This window comes from Xenopus laevis, chromosome 7S (assembly GCF_017654675.1).
Source record: "Xenopus laevis strain J_2021 chromosome 7S, Xenopus_laevis_v10.1, whole genome shotgun sequence".
NCBI lineage: Eukaryota > Metazoa > Chordata > Amphibia > Anura > Pipidae > Xenopus > Xenopus laevis.
Window position 1 is genome coordinate 76,745,651 of NC_054384.1, and position 16,058 is coordinate 76,761,708.

General features: G+C 39.6%; 1 protein-coding gene across 5 annotated transcripts in view; it reads right to left on the bottom strand.

Annotated features, from left to right (window-relative positions):
- The window catches only part of LOC108697619 (agrin), a 271,432-nt gene that overhangs the window by 24,111 nt on the left and 231,263 nt on the right, over nucleotides 1–16,058 (bottom strand). For 4 of the 5 annotated variants that reach the window (XM_041571408.1, XM_041571406.1, XM_018227826.2 and 1 more), the window contains 9 exons: nucleotides 10,398–10,512; nucleotides 9,238–9,369; nucleotides 6,877–7,278; nucleotides 4,104–4,296; nucleotides 3,206–3,421; nucleotides 2,036–2,265; nucleotides 1,683–1,817; nucleotides 991–1,087; nucleotides 431–595 (listed from right to left, as the gene is read on the bottom strand). In XM_041571408.1, coding sequence (XP_041427342.1) covers nucleotides 431–595; nucleotides 991–1,087; nucleotides 1,683–1,817; nucleotides 2,036–2,265; nucleotides 3,206–3,421; nucleotides 4,104–4,296; nucleotides 6,877–7,278; nucleotides 9,238–9,369; nucleotides 10,398–10,512 — 1,685 coding nt within the window. The remainder of the gene's footprint in view (nucleotides 1–430; nucleotides 596–990; nucleotides 1,088–1,682; nucleotides 1,818–2,035; nucleotides 2,266–3,205; nucleotides 3,422–4,103; nucleotides 4,297–6,876; nucleotides 7,279–9,237; nucleotides 9,370–10,397; nucleotides 10,513–16,058) is intronic. The other variant, XM_041571407.1, reaches the window with a different exon arrangement.

A 16,058-nucleotide genomic window follows, 5' to 3' on the forward strand; every position in this document is an offset into this window, starting at 1 on the left:
CTTTTGGAGCAAACATAACGACTTTTTAAATAAGAAGTTTTATTACATTGACTGCGCATTGGTGCAAACTATAAAATTCGCAAACGGTCTTTCACTGTCGGAAGTGGTCGCTAAACAGTTTCCGGGCTCGCTAAAGCTATATTAAATTCGCACAAAGCAAAATTTGTTTGCGCAAAGGCATAACTTTTCGCATTGCGAATAGTTTTTCCGTTAGCGATTTTTATTACATTCCCCCGTTAATCTCTCACAGTTGTGAATTTCAACTCTATATGCATGCACCGTAAGGCCCAAACTGGTAGCAGGCTCTCCAGCGGTCATAGGATAGAGCTTTAGTTCAGTAACAGCTGAAGAACCATAGGGTAGAGATCACAAGTCTGCCAAGAATCTAAACATCAAGAGAGAAGCATAGAGAGAGATTTCTGTTACGTACTTGATCACAGCAGCTCCCTTTCCGAGATCATAACGGTATTCTAGATTGCCATCGTGAAGGGACAATGACACAAAATCTCCCTTTCCATCAGTTTTCTGCCCATTATAGAAGATGAGACCATTGGGGCTGCTGGCTAGGAACACTACTTCCATGGCAAGCTTGTCCCTGTAAAAGCACAAACAATGCAGTGAGCATACTTTGAAGAATGGAATTAAATTTGCACATTTACTTAGGCTCATATACCTCCATTACTGGGCTTTTTGTACCCACTGTTAAATTATTATGGATGCAGATTGTATGATCTCATATTTTACTCATACTTATTATATTACAATAAGATCTGCATACTTTAACTCTACCTAAGAAAGTGAGAATAAGATAACTTATTGGGTCTGACTAATGTACTGCAACCAACCATGCTCTGGGATCAGTTGTATTACAGCTATACTATATACTTTATGTAGTAATATATAAGTTGAAGGTCTCTGTGGCTGTTGGTGCCATCTGCAATCATTGTCCCACACTCTTTGCTCTCCTCAGCTTTCCTCAGATGCACTTACTGTAGGTCAGTGGCAAATGCCTGCAGTCCCTTCAGTTCCAAGTAAGAGTATCCATTAAACTGAGGTAAGAAAGGCAAATTCAGATCCTGGTTGCTAACTGAGAAAAAATGGAGAACAAAGCAACATCAATCACCATTAATGGTCTTTAGGTGTATCGTATCTAGAGGTAGTTTTACCTGCACATTATAAGTATATACAAACTGTATTGACTGCACTACAATTACATTAGAAACATAATAAACAATAAGTTCACTGGTTGATTACAGAAGTATATCTAAATGTTGCCTCTACCCAGCTGCATGCTGACTGAGATTTACATGCAGTAACATCGCTAAAAGGGAAGGGGGAAAAATTAAAGGTCATTACTGAACCACACATTTTTAATTCAATCACAGCAAGTTGAGGCTTAATTATTTGTATAAAACAACAGTGCTGACCAATGAGAGGCCTACCGATTAGCCTTAAAATGGATGGTTTAAGCCCTAAGGTTAGCCAAGGACATCAGACCCAGAACATTTCCTAACTGTCCCTATGTAATGAAAAACATCTGTACAGTAGTCATTGCTAGAATCCAGTGTGACTGCCACAACAGGAAAATTGTGTTGGACACATCCTGAACAATCCAGGAAAGTTTATCTATCTGCCACACAAAAAAAACCTTACAGTATGACCACAAACAGGTATTTTCTTACCTTTCTCACAGAACTCTCCCTCTCTGCCCATTGGGCATTCACATTTGGCACCACCCTCAGGTAAAACTAGACAGGTAGCAGAAGCATGGCAGGGGTTCGGGTCACATGGGTTGCGCTCATCTGCACAGGTGGGCCCTGCAATGATAAGTGATAAAGGATAACATCCTGCAACAACACACTCTTAATAAGGAACAGGTTTACATTTCTTATCCCTCTTTTCTTAAATGACAATCACATTTTTCAGGTTCACACAGCACTAGGAAGTCGATAACAGCATTTTTCTATTTTCCAAAAACATTTTCTATCCTGCTCATGTGACACTTGCTTCTGTGCATTAGTGAGGTAGAACTAACCTGTATAACCACTGAAACACTGGCAGTGGAACATTTCTGCCTCCTTCACTTGGCATACAGCACCATTGTGACATGGGTTAGGTTGGCAGGGGTTGTTACCACACTCTCCCACCCCACTTCCATATAAGACATCAGCTCCACCTTCTTGTAGGTTGTATAGTTGGTTGTTCACATCTAGTTGACGGATGCAGCCTTTAAGACCAACAGACACAGAGGTCCTTTCTGATACCCTGTGCAAAGGATCCAAAGAAAAACGGATTACTGTGGCGTATACTCCTTTTGAGGTATACACTTGGTCGGGATTTTTCCTGTACAAATTCAAGCAAATAAAGTAAAAGTATGGGAGAAAACTCTGCTTTGTATAAACATATATACCTTAGGCATTTCTAGCTGTTACAAGGCTCTGCATAAAAACAACACAGAGAATTGGTTTTTTTACACTGCAGTTTAAACAGTTTTAAAAATATATTCCATAAAGGTTTTGCATATTTGTTAATTTCTGAGTAATGCTTTTCAAGTGTTCAAAAACCCCTGCAGAAGCTCAGAAGGAGCGCTGCTTCAAATGATAGAGGAGGCCCCAAATTCTGTTTTGGAGAACGTTATCATTGCTAAGGGGCAGATTTATTAAGGGTCGAAGTGAAAATTCAAATCAAAAAGTTCAAATTTTTTTTCCCTCAAATTCGAATTCTGAATTATCCAAACTCGATTTTAGTTTTAATTCAAATTGAATTTTCAGATTTATCATACTCTGGCCCTTTAAGAACTATTCGCCGCCTACAACCTGTCAGATTACTGTATAACTCAATGGGAGAGGTCCATCAATTTGGTGATGTTTGCAGCCTTCTTGACATTCTAGTTTTTTTCGTACAAAAAAAGATTTGAATTAAGTTTTTTTAATTCAAGTCGAGTTTTTCTAATCTGATCTAATTAGATTCGAGGTTTCGGGTTGATTCATTTCGTCCGAGCAGAGAAAATTCGATTGTATTGATAAATTTCGATTGGTCGAATTTCGAGTTTATGGGAGTTTAAAAAACTTACATGAATTCGAAATTCGACCCTTGATAAATGCCTATAGCCAAGTGTGAGTAATTCAAATCAGTAACTCTAGTTTAAACAGCTGGTAAGGTGCATGCTTATTAATATTTTTTTTAATTACCCGCTGATACTTACACAGACATCTGATCCTCAGGAGCTCCTCCTATAAAGAGATCCGTGTCTAGGTTGAGGCCATCAGTTCCAGTCGGGCTTTCGCCATTGACATGAGATTCACCATCTACAGACAACATGCCACTGCGCCTGTTACGGGTCACTACTAATTGATGCCACTTGCCGGGTTCAATGGGCACTTTACTGGTTATTTTTCCAGTTCCAGATCCAGTATTAAACCTGCAAAAATGTGGAAAAGTTTAATATTTTCTATTATATATGTTGGTTTGTAAGCGTGTAAGGGATGTGTGACAGGTTTAATTGGCTCTAAACTTAAAGGAAAAGGCAAGTTGTTTAGCACTTGGGGGTGCTAAATGTAAGGCACCCCCATGTGAATGTGTTTACTTACCTGAAACCCCGGGACAATGCTCCTATCACCAGAAATCTGCACCAGCCCGGGGTTATTCCAGTGAGCGCTCCTCTTCCGGCTTCTCCTTTCTTCAAATTTCCCGGGGCAAAGGCATCCGCAGTAGAATTAAAAAGCCGACTTTTTATTTAAAGTTCGGCTTTTCACTCTAATGACCATGCGCCGGAAGCCGGAAGAGATGCAATCCCTGGTGCTCACTGAAATAACCCCGGGCCAGTGCAGTTTTTTGCTGATCGCAGCTCCGCCCGGGGTTTTAGGTAATTAAATACATTGACTTGGGTGTTCCTAACATTTTGCACCCCCAAGTGCTAAACCACTTTCCTTCTCCTTTACAAGAAAGACGACTATAAGGCTTTTATATGAAAGGAACAAAGTAATCTCAAAATCAAACAACAGGTTACAAAAGACCAAAGGAAATGTAACCTCTTATTCATGTTTAATGGAAAAACTAATATATATTATCAGTGGAATAAAAAGTTGAGATGCTATACATACCTGAGTTCTACAAAGCCATTAATAACTGCAAGAGAGATGAAGTCCTTTCCGAGTGACTGACCATTATATAGGAGAAGTCCGTTCTGCTCAGAGGATCTGAACTCCATGGCAATGCGCACTGTATGATATGCCTTCATCATCTTGAATGCCAGGTATGACTTGCCCCCAAAACCAGGAATAAAATATTTAATACCTGCAAGAAAAGGACAGAGAAAGAATACTATAGTAAGGGGCAAGGTAGAAGACTATGGGGAATATTTATAAAAGTTTATAAAAATATACTATTGGAATGGACCAGACATCACCACTTTTACACCATGCTATGTTGCTGGTTCTGAAGACAGTACAGAAACCTCATATTTAAAGGGCATGTAATGCATGCTAGAAATATATTCCTATACTATAACTTCCTTCAAGCTAATTAAAAGAATGGGTTTGCAATTTGTGAATGATGCATTGTTTAACGATTATTACTGATAAAACGTCTTAGACTATAAGTGTATAGAGCACTCATTTCAGCCTACAGCCAACATTTCCCACAGAGTTGCAAACATGGCAGGCTTTGGTTTGATCTGCAGGTACAATACTGATGTCATGGAGTAATATTGAACAAAGGACAAATAGTATCAATGTTATAAGGTAAATGTTTTCATAAAACGAGATATTGCCTATTAATTGAATGTGTCAGTCTGTAAAGCAGAACTAGTGTCCCTTAGAGTTTAGCCTTACATTGATGCATGCTGTTTTTATCATTGTTATTCCATTATTTTCATTGTTTGCTTCACTAAATGTATTTATAACACAACTGAAACAGGTTTCTTAAAGGGATTATGTCATGATTTTTGTGATGTCGTTTTTATTTCTAAATTACACTGTTTACACTGCAAATAATTCACTCTACATTATAAAATTTCATTCCTGAACCAGCAAGTGTTTTTTTAGTTGTTATATTGGTGTGTAGGCAGCTATCAGGTCATTTTGCCTGGTCATGTGCTTTCAGAAAGAGCCAGAACTTTAGGATGGAACTGCTTTCTGGCAGGCTCTTGTTTCTACTACTCAATATAACTGAATGTGAATGTGTGGGACCTGGATTTTACTATTGAGTGCTGTTCTTAGATCTACCAGGCAGCTGTCATCTTGTGTTAGGGATCTGCTATCTGGTTACCTTCCCATTGTTCTGTTGTTTGGCTGCTGGGGGAAAGGGAGGGGGTAATATCACTCCAACTTGCAGTACAGCAGTAAAGAGTGACTGAAGTTTATCAGAGCACAAGTCACATGACTGGGGGCAGCTGGGAAACTGGCAATATGTCTAGCCCCATGTCAGATTTAAAAATTAAATATAAAAAAAATCTGTTTGCTCTTTTGAGAAAGGGATTTCAATTCAAAAGTTTGCAGTAGCAGCACTATTAACTGATGCAGTTTGAAAAAAAAAAATATTTCCCATGACAGTATCCCTTTAATAAAAAATTCCAAGTGGATGAAGGGACCTTTTGGTTATTTAGAACATGTCCTATGCTTATCATGATATGGTTGCCATGGAGATCAGATTTTGGCGCTGATCTTCAAATCCAAGCAGTGCAAACAAACACTATGACATCTCAGCAGGCAAATGTCTTTAGGGAGGCTGCTTGCTGTACGTAGATTATGTCTCATGCATTCTAATAAAGCCTGCATTCCATGATTAATTCCCATGATTGTCCGCTTCTTTATGGATTTATACAATACAATACTTAAACAATTGTGGTCTGCGGCTTAGATGTGCACGTACCCACAAACTGGTTATTTGCATGCTTTGTGCATACATATTTAGTTCTGTCAATCATAGTTAGGCTAATGCTCATTTGTATCAACTTCTATTGAGGCACATGCATCAAAGCCTGACTTAGGTAACTATCGGGAAAATTCATGTGCCAATCATGTGCAAACAAATGCATAAAAAAGTCACCACACAGAAACACAATTAAAATTCCAAAAGCTGAAAGTTAGCCAAACAAAGTCATGGATATGTGAGTAATAAAGTAATATAACCCGAAATATGCAGGGTTGGACTGTCCCTCCTGGAAATCCATCCTCCTGCCCAGCTGCAGGTGCCACCAATTGATCTCATTCATAAAGTTGCATGATCATTAGCAACAGAGGGGTGTCAGGGAACCCTTCAGATGAGGTTCTGTGGTGGGCCACAGGTATCCCAGTCCGACACTGCTAATTGGGGGGCCAAACTGCACGGAACTGACTGCAGGTCCATGTATTTTAGGGTTAGTAGATGACCCAACATACAAACCAAATTCTCATACTCAACACTCATACTCAGTTAGAGGGTTATTTACTAAAATCCAAACTTTTCTGATTATTTAAATAAAAAAAAGTCAGACCAAACTAGAATCCACAATTCGACCTTATTTATTATTAAAAAAAAGTACGATTTAATCAGATCGGGGGAAAACTCAAAATTGAGCAAAAACCCAGAGAAGCTCAAATTTTTGGGATTTTTGCCCGAAAAGCCCAAAATAGTCAGATTTTCAGCTTAATTCCAACGCAGACCACAGAAACTTCCAAATAGGATAGGGACCTCTCCCATTGACTTACATACAACCTCGGCAGGTCTAAGATGGCAGATTTTCGGAGTTAGACTTTTAGCTGCATCGGACTTTAATAAATCCAGAAAGATTTGAGTTTTGCACCAAAAAGTCAGAGCAGATGTTTAGCAAATAACCCCCTTAGTGTTTAGTGTTTGGACACTGAATAGAAGAAAACTTGATAGCTTAGTACTTACTTTTCTCGCACACAGCTCCTCCTCTGCCAGCTGGGCAGCTACATGTGAAATCTTTCCCATTGTCCTCACAGGTACCTCCATGTAGACAAGGGTGTGATTCGCATGGCCGTGGAGGCTTCTTGGTTGGAATACGTGGTGGTTTTCTCCTGGTGGTGGCAGGAATAGTGGTCATTGGTCTTTTTGTAGTCACTGGTCGCCTTGTTGTCATTCTTGGAGTAGTTTGCTGAACAACTGGCTCTAGGGTGGTCTTGACTGCAACTATTCTTCTGGGTGGTGGAGTTGTTGCCACGGTTCTTGCGGTACTGACTACAGGTGTTGTGGTAGTGGCAGTTGCCGTCGTAGCTACCATACCAGTGGTTGCTGCTGTTATAGTTGTTGTTGTAACCATAAGAGGCACCCAGTCTGATAAAACAACACATAAACAGTAACTTAAACAAGATGCCTTTATCGAAAGCATTTACTTTACAAAATGGGTGAGTGATGTTGAAGGCAATTGAAGATATGGCAAATGGAGCACAATGATTATGAAATGGTCCACCTACAGCAGACCACTTCCCTTTGACATCAGTGGAAATCCCTCCACTGTCAATATAACTTAGTGTACAGCAGCTAGTAGGCTGTCAGCGCCATAAAATGGGAAAGAGAAATTATAGCTATTCACAAGTAATTGTCATCCATTAATGCAAACAAATTTCAAGAGTGATGATTTTACCTACTTTTTGGCCATTGGGTGTTTTATCTCGAGGGAACTACACCATTAAAGGAACAGTAACACCAAAAAAATTAAAGTGTTTTAAAGTAATGCAAATATCAGGTACTGTTGCCCTGCACTGGTAAAACTGAGCTGTTTGCTTTAGAAACACTACTATAGTTCATATGAACAAGCTGCTTTGTAGCAATGGCGGAAATTGAAAAAAGCCTATATGGCACAGGTTAAATAGTGGATAACAGCTAACACCATTATGTTCTACAGAGCTTATCTGCTTTATGCTGTGTAACCTGAGCCTTTTCTCCTTTGAATGGCTGCCCCCATTGCTACACAGCAGCTTATTTATATAAACAATAGTAGTGTTTCTGAAGAAAACACAGCAGTTTTACCAGTGCAGGGCAAGCCACAGGTCAGTGACTACACGGCACAGCCTGTGGTTAGTATGCACAAGTAATGTCTAGTGTGGTTTAGGAACAACTAAACTTTAGCTGAATTGGGTCATCAATCTGTCCAAGTTATATTTTTTGTAAATGACAGTTGACAATTGTTTGTACACACAACACATTTAAAGTTGGCCCAAATATGGTTTTTGCACGGTTAAAGTAAATGTAATTCTAAGCAAGTTTCCAATATACAATAACTATAAATTGACATTGCTTTAAAGTTATTTGTAAATGAAATTGCTATTGAAAGCAGTATCAGCCCTATTAATATTCACTGTTCTGCTGGTTCTGACTCATGAAGCAATGTAGCAGAATATCTGCTACTACATTTCCACTTAATTATTTGAAAATTAGTGTATACTGGAAAGTTGCTCAGAATTACATTTTCTTTAATTAGTCAAAACAGGTTTCTAATGGCGATCCTCTTTAAGTTATACAGAAAACTGGAGTGCGGTCTCTTCAGGCTGACAATGATGGTTATAAAAACTCTTTTTTACTTTTTGCAATGCATAGCTAAACATAAAGTGACATAATAGGGACCAGAAATAAAATGTTCTTCTACACAGTAGAGCCCTATGAAGTACATAACGATACTTCTGTGGTTCTTTAAAATGCTTATCTGTTTACTTTTAGTGACATTTATCTACTGGGCTATTACTCTGTATTGTTCATTGGGAATAGTGTGATCTGATCACAACTGCTGACCTATTTCTTTGTAGGCCGGTCTGACAGCCAGGTTTACTGGTTCATTAGCAACCTATTCAATACATATATTATATTCAAAGGGTTAAAGGTATATTTTCTTCTATATCAATATAGGGGGTTGCTGCTTTCTCCATAGACACCACAAGGGCTTTTGCTTAAATGTTGCTGTTTTGCTCAATAGTGGATTAATGTGTACAGAAGGGTTTTTATGTATGAATTGCAGCAATGAAGAAATCTGCTAGCCTGGCCATTTGCCTGTTCCCAAGGTGCTTTTGTATCGCTCTCTAGGTACCAGAATCTGACCTTTAATTCTGAATTTATTCCAGCCTATATCAGCAAACTGCAAATGAGTGAGATTAATGGCACTTTATTTGCTTATGCCTTAAAAACACAAGGATAAATGTAATTCCCAAAAGCAAAATTAACAAAGATCACACAAAAAACCACAATAAATACATTTACAAGGCAGACTGGGTCATAGTTAAGAATTAAGCAGGAATGTACCAGGGATCTCACCAAAATCCAGAAACTTGACATTATCCTGAATGGGCTTCTTTATAGATATTGCTTTATTCTTGGAGCTCTTGAGCTGTCGCAGCAATGCTCTCTGCACATCCATGGCAGACATTGTGGTAGCTAGAAGAAAGAATAAGAAGGGAAGAAGTCAGGCTTTACCCTGCTGGAATGTCCAATCTTAACTTAATGTAAACAGATGAATACCAAGATATGACAGAATGATAGGGCAGGGAATGATGGGCCAGTATCAAAAACAACAAGAGCAAAAAGGCACCTGACACTCTTTATACAGATATTGTAGAATACCGCACCTCCTCACCTTTCCTATGTTTCTCCTGCCTGGTGGTACTGATCCCTCTAGACCAGGGATCCCCAACCTTTTGAACCCGTGAGCAACATTCAGAAGTAAAAGTAGTTGGGGAGCAACGCTAGCATGAAAAATGTTCTTGGGTGCCAAATAAGTGCTATGATTGGCCATTTGGTAGCCCCTATTTGGATTGTCAACCTAAATTGAGGCTCTGTTTGGCAGTGCACCTGGTTTTTATGAAACCAAAACTTGTCTCCAAGCCTGGAATTCAAAAATAAGCAGCTGCTTTGAGGCCACTGGGAGCAACATCCGAGGGGTTGGAGAGCAACATGTTGCTCACGAGCTACTGGTTGGGGATCACTGCTCTAGACGGTCGGCACGCGTCAGTCATTTACATATTATGATTATGACACAACATGGAAACCCTCTTTTAACAAATAACTCCAGGGAGCTTGTATATAACAATTACTTCACTACAAATTCTACACTGCAGTTTAGACAAAACTATTTAGCCACAACATTTTGTATTAACTGAAGTATTCATGATAAAAAATAGAGAAAACATATCTAGGAGCTTATGATTAAGTGTCAGATGGACATGAAACGCGTAAGGCTTGAAATGATTGTTCAATAAAGTATTTTCCTTTTTCTACTTTTTGGTCTGACCTGGTTTGGTGTCCAGTGTGCCTACACTCTTTATTGTTTTGTTGCCACTGGACTATTGCCAATAAAAAGATGGAAATTAGCAAGCAGAGGTTGTTGTTTCTTAGAAGGACCTGTGCACTCAAGGGTTTTATTATCAAGTCCATGTACATTTCCTAGCCCCACAGTATTTGCAGACCTGGATCAAAATGTGCTTCCACAATGGTCCTGATGGAATTGCTTGGTCCAAGGTCCCTCACACGGATGCTCTTGAAATCCCTCTTGACGTCTGAATCACGAAGTAGATTGTCCAGCTGAAGGACAGGGGCACAACAGGTCATTTTGAACAGAATTAACTCTTGCCTGTAGTTGGTGCATGACAAGTTAGAATATGTGATATGCAAGAAAGACCTGAGCTCCGGCATCACTGTGTCTGTGTTCTACATGCAATACAGGCAGGGGGCAGTGACAGAACTTTTATCTGTAGTTTTCTGCTTCCCTGAGGCATAAAGCAAAAGCAACTTCTATGGAAAACAAAGACAATCAAAGGAAGTTATTTCCTAAAGGGTTTTACAGCAAGTTCGGCTGTTGCCGATAACTCGCTGGCTTTTCGAAATTCATTTGAAATAAGCATTGAGTGATCAGTATTCTGTTTTTACATATTGAGAGCAAAAGAAATAAAGATTTAATATGGCTACTGAAAAGGGAAATCATTTCTATTGATGTAAAGTTTGCCCTGGACCTGTAACCCATAGCAATCAAATATGTAATGGCACAGTGCAATACTAATTGAGAAAGGAAACATCTGACTGGTTGCTATGGTGACAGGGCCAGGGCAAACATTGCAAGTGTTTGTGCATAACCCCTTATGCATCTAGTAAATTGTATTAATAACTTGGTTAGAAAAACAGCACTGCATTTTTAATGAGAGCTCAATCCATATACATACAAAACAGGTATATAAATACAAAACATAAGATGATGTTGTACCCAAGATCAAACACAGTAAATATTGGAATGGCAAATGTATTTTTTTTACTCCAAATATAAAAAATACATTGCTAATAGCAGGGAAAACAGAGATCTGCAGCTATTCTTTCTGCTGTGTGCTGGCTGCTTCATAGTCAGGCAGATAAGGGCTATCTTTACTTTCCATCTCTCTGTGGCTCAGAAATGCCATCCCTGGGAACAATCCCACTACGAATTCTTCTCAGACAGAGCTTCGGCAGATAATGCTCCCCATCTGCAGTGGCACTGATTGCTGTCATACAAGTCACATAACAACTGAAGGCTTTATGGGGAGAAAAGCTAATAGTAAGGAATAGAAATTACAGTAGGAAGCTTAATCGCTGTCTTACTGAGCTTTTTTCCTACATGAAGGCAATAGTTGTAATTAGGAAATCCCTAGATCATTTTTTTTACCATGTCAGAAATAAAAGAAAAAATGCTCCTTTGCATTTAGTCTGTAAAGTCTGTGTTCGGCTGCCCTTTTATTTACATGTTCAGCACAACTTGCAGATATAGGTTAGTATTTTATCATGTGAGTGGAGGGTGCCATAGATGTTATTCTGATACAAATACATCCCATCCATGGGTTCAAATGAAACAGATACTGTACGTTCTTCCATGATCTAAATCTTGGAGCTCAAGATAAAAGTTTAAAAACCCAAGGCAATTGTGGGCCAGTCACACAGTCCAAAATTTAGACTTACAAATAGGCATTGGGAAAACTATCCGGACTCAACTATCAATCACAACTAATCACATGTTTCTATTTATTACTCTAAAGGTGGCCATAGACATAACAATTACGAGCTTTCCTGGAAAAGATCTTTCCAAGAAAGATTGTTCATTTCAACATACACGTGTAAAGCATCTGATATACAGGTAGAAACAATAGAATTCTACCTGTATCTGATGATTCAGCACTAAACAGTGGCCTTCAACACTTTCAGGTGCCTTCATAGGCGCCCAATTAAAATTTCCCAGGTCGACAGATATCCAAGTCTTCTGCAGATATCGGTCGGATTGTCTCCCACCATACACGCATAGAAAATTGTACGGAAATTTATTTCATACGATAATATTAATGCGTGTATGGCCACTATATGTTTACTATAATTTACTAGGATTGAGTCAAACTCTGCTCATGCTGCTATATTGTACACGCACACTTGCATAACTACAAAACAAAAGTCAAATCCCTGGGCAAGCAATTTATGTTTGCAATATTTTGTCCAGGAACTGAGGAACAATGTTTTTTAAATGTATAAATTTGAGGGTGAATCAGAAGGAGGCCAAACAAAACATACAATACAATCTACAAAGTACAGATAGTTCTGTAGAAAATTGCAATATGTATACCACAAAGCAAAATGCTGCACAAGGACTGTCCTTGTAAAGAGAAAGCCAAAAGAAGAGGATCTGAAAACAAACAAAAAGCCAACAAAGGCAAGCAGATGGGAGATAAGCCTAAAGAGATATTTTAGCTATCACTTTTGGGCTGTCATTTCTAAACCGAATTCAAAAGCACCTGCTCCACTTTAATACTCTAGTGACCATGGAGCAGAAAGTCTGTTCTAAAGTTGTTGATATTTCAAAAGCTCTCATTGCTTGTTTATTTTCTTTGTTTTCTATTTTAAGGTATTCAGGTAATGTCACATAGGGCACCCTTGATCTAAAGAAGCAACATGGTCCCCGCAACCTGCCATTCCTAATAAAACCATGAACAAACAATGTTGTTCCACACAGTGAGTCAGTCTTAGTTCTTCTTCAATGCCACTGATTCTCTGTTTACACAAAATGTTGTATGCACACATAGAACCCACCTACCACCATCAGTTTTGCAAACTTACAAAAAAAGAGTCAGTTACCTATAATCACTGATGTGATAATTGGTCTACACCAGTGCTGTCCAACTGGCGGCCCACAACCCCCCCTTGTGTGCCCCCCACGTGACAATATGGCTGCTGTGACTGCTTACATTGTGTAAAGGTGGCCATACACGGGCCGATAAAAGCTGCCGACAGACCAAGTCGGCAGCTTATTGGCCCGTGTATGGGGGCCCCCGACGGGCTTCCTCGATCGAGATCTGGCCGAAAGTCGGCCAGATCTCGATCGGATGGGGTTAAAAATCCCGTCGGATCGCGGCCGCATCTGTTCGTTGATGCGGTCCCGCGATCCGACCGCCCGTTTGGCGAACGCTAGGATCCGATCGTTGGGCCCTAGGGCCCACGATCGGATCAGCCCGATATTGCCCACCTCAAGGTGGGCATATCGGAGGGAGATCCGCTCGTTTGGCGACATCGCCAAACGAGCGGATCTATCCGTGTATGGCCACCTTAAGATTTAAAAGGTACAGTATAACTACAGAGATGAACTGGTCCCTGCATTGTTTAAACCTCAAATTCAGTAAACTCCTGCATTGTTCACACCTGTAACCCCTCTGTATTGTTCATACCTGCAAGACCTGGACTGTTCACAAATCAGACCTAGACTGTGTACCTGCATTGTTCACACCTTATACAAACTGCAATAGGGGCGCCAGCATTGTGTCCCTGTATGTAGTACAAAGTGAACTGTTCATCTTACAGTGGTACTGATAGGTTGCCCAGTCTCCTGCTCTATTCTGCTTTTCCTATGTTCCCTGTGTGTGCCATTCTCTGCCTGCCCTATATTCCTTGTGTGTGCCATACTCTGCCTGTCCTATGCTCCCTGTGCGTGTGCCATACTCTGCCTTCCCTATGCACCCTGTGTGTGCCATTCTCTGCCTGCCCTATATTCCCTGTGTGTGCCATACTCTGCCTGCCCTATGTTCCCTTTGTGTGTGCAATAATCTGCCTGCCCTATGCTCCCTGTGTGTGAGATACTCTGCCTGCCCTATGCTCCGTGTGTGTGCCATACTCTGCCTGCCCTATGCTCCCAGTGTGTGTACCAAACTTTGCCTGCCCTATGTTCCCTGTGTGTGCCAGCCTACCCTATGTGACTTGTGTGCACCATACTCTGCCTGACCTTACCCTGCCTGTGAGACATAAGCCTGGTAGGAGTTTCTTCTGGGGATTTGTTAGCATATGGAAATTGTTATTAGGGGCCCATAAGGTGTTTAACTATATGCTGGGGAGGGGGCTGTTGTGCTATGCACAAGAAAGGAGGAGGAGGCATATGGATTTATGGGTATGTCTTACTATGGCAACTTTTTTCACATATGACTGATGAGTGATTTCCCTGCAGTGAACACCAACCATATGGCTTTCTGGTGTGCTACCAACATTAACGTGGACATGGTCTTGTGGTAACCTGGGTGTGGTACCCCAGAAATTAGACAGCACTACTCTACACCAACACCAACACTGTCCAAATTATATGGCAGGGAGACACCCAGTCGTTGTGTCAGACATCATAAACGTGTACTGCAGCTGGTGAGCAGCTATAACTGCTAAAATTATAGATGATCTTAGAAGACACCTTGCCATTCAGAACTCAACTCCTGGCCTATTATATGGTCAGTATACTGCTCTGTATTTCTAACATCCTTGAAATTTGCAGTGGATGTACATTATTCCTTATTATGCAAAGCTAATTCTCTGTGTTCCCTGACTTGTTTAATAGCCTGTTGAACAAAACTCATTGAACACTTCCAATATATTTGTTTGATATATATATATATATATATATATATATATATATATATATATATATATATATTGATTGATTGATTGATATATTTGTTTGATAGAATATATAAATGTTCAGACAACCATTACACCAGTCTCAGTCTGGGCTTTACTATTCTACATTTAAATATCTAATACACAGACCATTAAAGTATATTACAGAAATGTTGATTGTAGATTCAAAGGGCATTAGGTGAATTACCCTACCATTTCCTTCTGCCATAGTTTTCCAGCTTTAACAACGCGTTATTTAAATTATACCCTTTACAAACAGACAAAGCTGCGGGTTGAGAGACTCATTCATTTTCAGACCGTGGTCATTGGCCTTTAACTTGTAAACATGTTCACAGTGAAGTCATTTTAGTCATTATTTAAACACAGATTGACTATCGCATTAATAAGTGGTCTCATAATTCAGTAGAATATTTACTCAGTGTGATAAGCAAACACAGCACTTTTTCTTTGAAGAGATTCAATTAGACTGATATATATATATATATATATATATATATATATATATATATATATATATATATATATATATAGAGTTTTTTTTTCCTATTTTTAATTTATACTTTTTTCTTGTCTTTCTGCTAAAACTGTGTCACATAACAGGTGTGCAATATGCCTCAGTGTGTATGTGTGTGTATGTAGAGGACTGATAAATTAGCCAACCGCAGTAGTAGACAGCTAGTCCCCTAGTGGTATAGACCAAGGGAGTTCCTAAAATACAATTAGGAGGAAGAGCGGTTTACTGATCCTGCAGTTAGCTATGCACCCTGTAGTTCAATAAATGTCCCGTAGATGACACTGTGCTATACCATATAAGCCTGAGCAGCCATGTGCGCAGGGTCCATTTTGTTCATCTCCCTACCTGAGCAGGCAGGAAGGATGAAGTGGAACCTAGACAGGTCAGGTATAGTAAGGATAGGCTATTCACTGTAATAGGTCACTCTAGGAGTGACAGATAGTCAGTCAATCGATTGCCTATGGCTAAGTGCTAGGTAAGCATGAAACGCGTGTGGGTTTGTTTTGATATTTTAACATGACTTTATAAAATAATTTAAAATAAATGATTTAGATGACAAGCCTGAGGCTCCGCCGAGGAGTGTGAGTGGTATTAAGATCCCGGGTACTATTGGTGCATGTGACTATTTGCCTATTCACTGTTGCTCTATGTTTCTGCT